The 4,810-nt window shown below is 29.5% G+C and overlaps 1 protein-coding gene across 2 annotated transcripts; it reads left to right on the top strand.

Moving 5' to 3' along the window:
• On the top strand, window positions 166-3,751 carry LOC107628580 (putative indole-3-acetic acid-amido synthetase GH3.9). 2 transcript variants are annotated; one of them, XM_021116470.1, is made up of 4 exons: window positions 166-503; window positions 778-879; window positions 1,622-2,445; window positions 3,001-3,751. In XM_021116470.1, the coding sequence occupies exons 1-4, from the start codon at window positions 322-324 to the stop codon at window positions 3,576-3,578; spliced, it is 1,686 nt and encodes a 561-aa protein (XP_020972129.1). In that variant the 5' UTR covers window positions 166-321; the 3' UTR covers window positions 3,579-3,751. The 2 variants fall into 2 exon arrangements, with proteins under 2 accessions (XP_020972129.1, XP_016186693.1); XM_016331207.2 differs by having other exon boundaries at window positions 166-614.

The following is a 4,810-nucleotide window of genomic DNA, read 5'->3' as shown; positions in this document are numbered from 1 at the left end:
AAATACTTATTAAATATTATATATATTAAAAGAAGAAAATTTTAATTTTGAGAGAACAAATTAAAGTGAGAGAAGATTTTTGTTTTTCAAGAAGTTATATTTGGCCATATATAATATAATAACATGCAGATAACTATCTATATAAATGCACACAGACTAGTGTTTTTTCCATCAATGTGAAGAAGTGTTACTTAAAAGTGTTATTTAGTAGTATAGTGTACTCTACTCTAGTGTGTTCTTCTTTGCATACAACATTCTCTACACTCTTCTTTTTAATTTCCCTAGATATTAATTATTAACTCCCAATCTTTCTCTGTAACTATGGATGGAAGGAAATTAGAGTACAAAGGTGTTGAAGCACTCAAGGAGATAGAGAGGCTAACTCTGAAGGCCGGTGAAGTTCAAGAACAAATTTTGAGAGAGATCTTGACTCAGAATAAGAATACTGAATATTTGAAGAAGTATTTAAACGAAAAAGATTTAAGCATAACTGAGTTTAAGAGGTGTGTTCCAGTCACAATTTATGAAGCAATATTTCCGTATATTGAAAGAATTGCAAATGGAGACGAGTCTTCTCTCATCACTGGTCACCCTATAACAGAGATGTTATGCAGGTGTACTATATTATATACAGAGTACTAATTTTTTCTTTTAATTAACGTATTTACATTCATTTGAAAAATAATGTTACATGCATCATCTTTGAGTACGCTTCTTTTATATAACTATTATTTTTTTATGCCGAAAAATGATATTGACAAATAAATGTAATCGCAGTTCAGGGACATCAGGTGGAGAACCAAAGATAACACCATCAATAGCTGAAGATCTTGACCGTCGTACCTTTCTCTACAACCTTATCATGCCAATCATAAATCAGTTAATAGTAACATCCAACTCATTTTTCTTTTTTTTTTTCCTTAACTTTAATATAGATTGATTATGCATTTCATTTTCATAGATTATAATTATAAAATTTTAAATTATTTTAACTAATCTTTAACAAGATTTTTTTATTTTATTTTAATGATAATAATGTATTTCATATACTCGTATAGGTTGAGTTATGATTCTCCTTTCCTAGTGCATCTTAAAAAGAAACCGAGATAAAAATGTATTATTGTATCACCATGTACTAATAATAATAACTAAAGACCCCATTACCATGCACTAGTTATGTTTATATACAATAAATAAATAAAATTTCTTCATTCGAGATTAAATTGTGTGGTCCAAAAAATTAGATACTAATGTATGCTCGACTTCACTTGGACTGCATTATTGCATTTAAATTTAATTAAGAATATATTTTTCTTAATAATGAAATGCGTTCCTTCTATATAATAGTATATGGTAATTTAAATGTGATGGAAACTATAACTTATTAACTAATGATTTAGAGAAAAGATCATATGAACACCTTTATAAATTAATTGTATGCTGATGAGATCATCAATGTAACCCATTTTTTCAACCCAGAATTTTCTTACTTGAATGAACGTAGTTATTGACTTGTACATGGATAATTGACTAGTCCCACTTAATTTTTATAAAAGAAATATTGAACAATCGAATTAAATTTTTGTTATTAGTAAAAGTTCTTAACATAATTTAATTTCAGGTATGTTCCTAATCTTGATGAAGGGAAGGCAATGTTCCTATATTTTGTGAAGGCAGAAATGTCCACCCCATGTGGCTTACCAGCAAGAACAGTTCTTACATCTTATTACAAGAGCAAGCATTTCAAGTGCAGGAGTCATGACCGGTGGAACGACCTTACTAGCCCAGACCAAACCATCCTTTGTGCCGACACCGCGCAAAGCATGTATTGCCAGATACTATCAGGCCTTATCCAACGGCAACAAGTCCTGCGACTTGGTGCGGTGTTTGCCTCAGCCTTTCTCAGGGCAATTTCTTTTCTCGAATGCAATTGGAAGATACTCACGGAAGACATAAGAACTGGACACCTTAACAACTCGATTACTGACCCTAATTGTAGATCTTGCATGAACACCTTGCTATCGTCACCAAATCCAACCCTAGCTGATGAATTGGCTAAGGTTTGTAGCGAAAAATGTTGGAAGGGAATTTTGTGCAAGATTTGGCCTAGGGCAAAATACATAGAAGCAGTGGTAACAGGATCAATGGCCCAATATGTGCCTGCTTTGGATTATTATAGTGATGGGAAATTGCCTTTGGTGTGTACAATGTATGCTTCATCTGAGTGTTACTTTGGGGTTAATTTAAGGCCTTTTTGTGATCCAAAGGACGTGGCATTTACAATATTACCCAACATGGGGTACTTTGAGTTCATACCTCTTGGACATAATGGGACATTGTTGATGGATTTTGATGAAAAGAAGCAAGTGCCTAATGAGAAGCTTGTGGACTTGGTTCATGTCAAGCTTGGTTGCTTTTATGAGCTGGTCATCACTACCTTTGCTGGTGAGTTAGTTATTATCTAGTTTGATGTATATATATATATTTTTAATTTATTTCATTTAATAGTCGATAAAATAGATGGCAATATATTTTTCAAAAATTACACATAAAATTTTTTTCTAGAGCCTAGTTTTATTATTGGTTCCAAAAAATATAGTTGATTTAGTATATATCTAGTATAATAAATTTGTGATACATGTATATGCATTTTTTTTTTCTTAACTATCTACGTACTCACAAAAGACCATCACAAAATTAATTAATTAATTATCTATCTATATATATTGATTGATTTTTAATATGTATATAATATTTTTGTTAAATTATTTCATGCATATGTGATATGTGGCATTGACCCTTCTATATAGTATATATGATGATGTTGACCAATAATATAACATGTTATGTCATCAACCAATGTCACCCATCAACAAAATAATAATGATCAACCAACTTAATACAATGTCAATTAATTAATATACATACCATTATATTATCTAATGTATCTAAATATATTTATCAAATGAAATTGTGTATTTTGATGCATACGATGATCAGGACTGTATAGATACCGAATTGGTGATGTGGTGCAAGTAGTTGGATTCTACAACAAAGCACCACAATTCCGTTTCATATGCAGAAGAAATGTAGTCCTAAGCATAGACACCGAAAAGACAAGCGAAGAGGATCTCCATAGAGCTATAACCATGGCTAAGAAGCTTCTAGAACCTCACGATGCTCTCCTACTTGAATACACTAGCTATCCGGACACTTCTTCTCTTCCAGGACATTATGTTTTGTACTGGGAAATCCAAATCCTCCATAACAATAGCAACAATAACAAGTATTTTAGTGTTATTGAGGAATGTTGCAATGTAATAGAAGAGGAGTTGGATTACGTGTACAGGAGGTGCAGGACGAATGATAGATCTGTGGGACCACTTGAAATACGTGTGGTTGAAGGAGGGACGTTTGATTTGTTGATGGATTTGTTTATTGCTCAAGGTGCTTCAATTAATCAGTATAAAACACCAAGGTGTGTTAAGTCTAAGAAAGCACTTAAGTTGCTTAAGTCTAGGGTTCTTGCTTCTTTCTTTAGTACTAGAGATCCCAAATGGGCACCTAAGATGTGTTGATCAACTTATTTAGAAGCTAAATAAGGATCAAATCAAATTATGATTTTATGATGTTTAATTTGCTTCTATCATAAGTGGGTAGTTGCAAATGATGAATTTAGCATGCACTTTGGTTCCTTATTACTATGTATATTTAATTTACCTCTATTATAAGATGTGCTAGAAGTTTGGAAGAAGGAATTTTTTTTTTCAATGTATTATTTATCTTTATTTTTATTTTTATCTTATATATTGAGTTTTAAAGTTGCAGGTGTGCATGGAATACAAGAAATTAGTTCCGTATTAACGAAAATAAGAAAGAATGAAGAATTCATAATATAATATATATTAACTTAAAATCTTAAGATTTTGAGTTATATATAATGTCTTTTCATCTTATATTTTTTTGTTTGATTTCTTTTCAAAATTTGTTTTACTATGGAAAACTCACCACCATAACTCAATTTGAGTTAACATTCACTTTTCTATAATTGGATTAATAGAATATATGAAACTAATCTAATGTAGTATTTAGATTACTTAATTAGATATTATATTAATATATAATATCCTAAACATATTTAAATACGATAATTCTGTCTGAATTTCATCTATATTTCAAATTTTTGTAGTTCATAATAGTTCTAAATTTTTAATGAATTTGACGAAAATGTTAGAATATATACATGTTACTTGGGTTTTTAGTTTTTAATAGTTTAATTGTTTAAACTTTACAACAAATTGAGTCGTTTATAGAATTTTGATTTTTATTATTAAAAAATTAAGTATATAAATAATAATTATTATAAATATAATTATTCATGGATTTTTATTTTTTTCTATTAATTTAAACTTAAAAAACAAGTTATTATATAATAATATAAAGGTGAAAAATATTATATATCATATAATTTCGAGAGTACACCACATTTTATTCAATGCTTTGGTGAGGTTTTTTAACTCGCCTCCCATGTATACACAATGTATGTACTTTATATGTACCCTTAAATTTCTATAATTGCAATGTTAACTTTGTCGTACACTCTATGCTACTGATGTTCCAAATCAATTGAGCAATGCATGCTCAGGCCATGTATAACAATTAAATCAAATTAAAATGTTGTACAAAATCTAGTATATCAAATTCGATGCATAATTAATTATACAATATGGTATGGTGTACGGTGACAATAGGTAATATAAAATATGGTTTAAGTTTTATCTTAATTCTATTTTGTTATAAATGTTATAAA

This window comes from Arachis ipaensis, chromosome B02 (assembly GCF_000816755.2).
Source record: "Arachis ipaensis cultivar K30076 chromosome B02, Araip1.1, whole genome shotgun sequence".
Classification (NCBI taxonomy): domain Eukaryota; kingdom Viridiplantae; phylum Streptophyta; class Magnoliopsida; order Fabales; family Fabaceae; genus Arachis; species Arachis ipaensis.
Note: the sequence above shows the minus strand (reverse complement) of the source record. Positions and strands in the feature narration are given on the sequence as shown.

Coding starts and splice junctions, on each gene's coding strand:
- LOC107628580 (XM_016331207.2), top strand. CDS start 322: ATGGATGGAAGGAAATTAGAGTACAAAGGTGTTGAAGCACTCAAGGAG. Junction 880..1,621: donor ATCATGCCAATCATAAATCA/GTTAATAGTAAC, acceptor ATTTAATTTCAG/GTATGTTCCTAATCTTGATG. Junction 2,446..3,000: donor GGTCATCACTACCTTTGCTG/GTGAGTTAGTTA, acceptor TACGATGATCAG/GACTGTATAGATACCGAATT.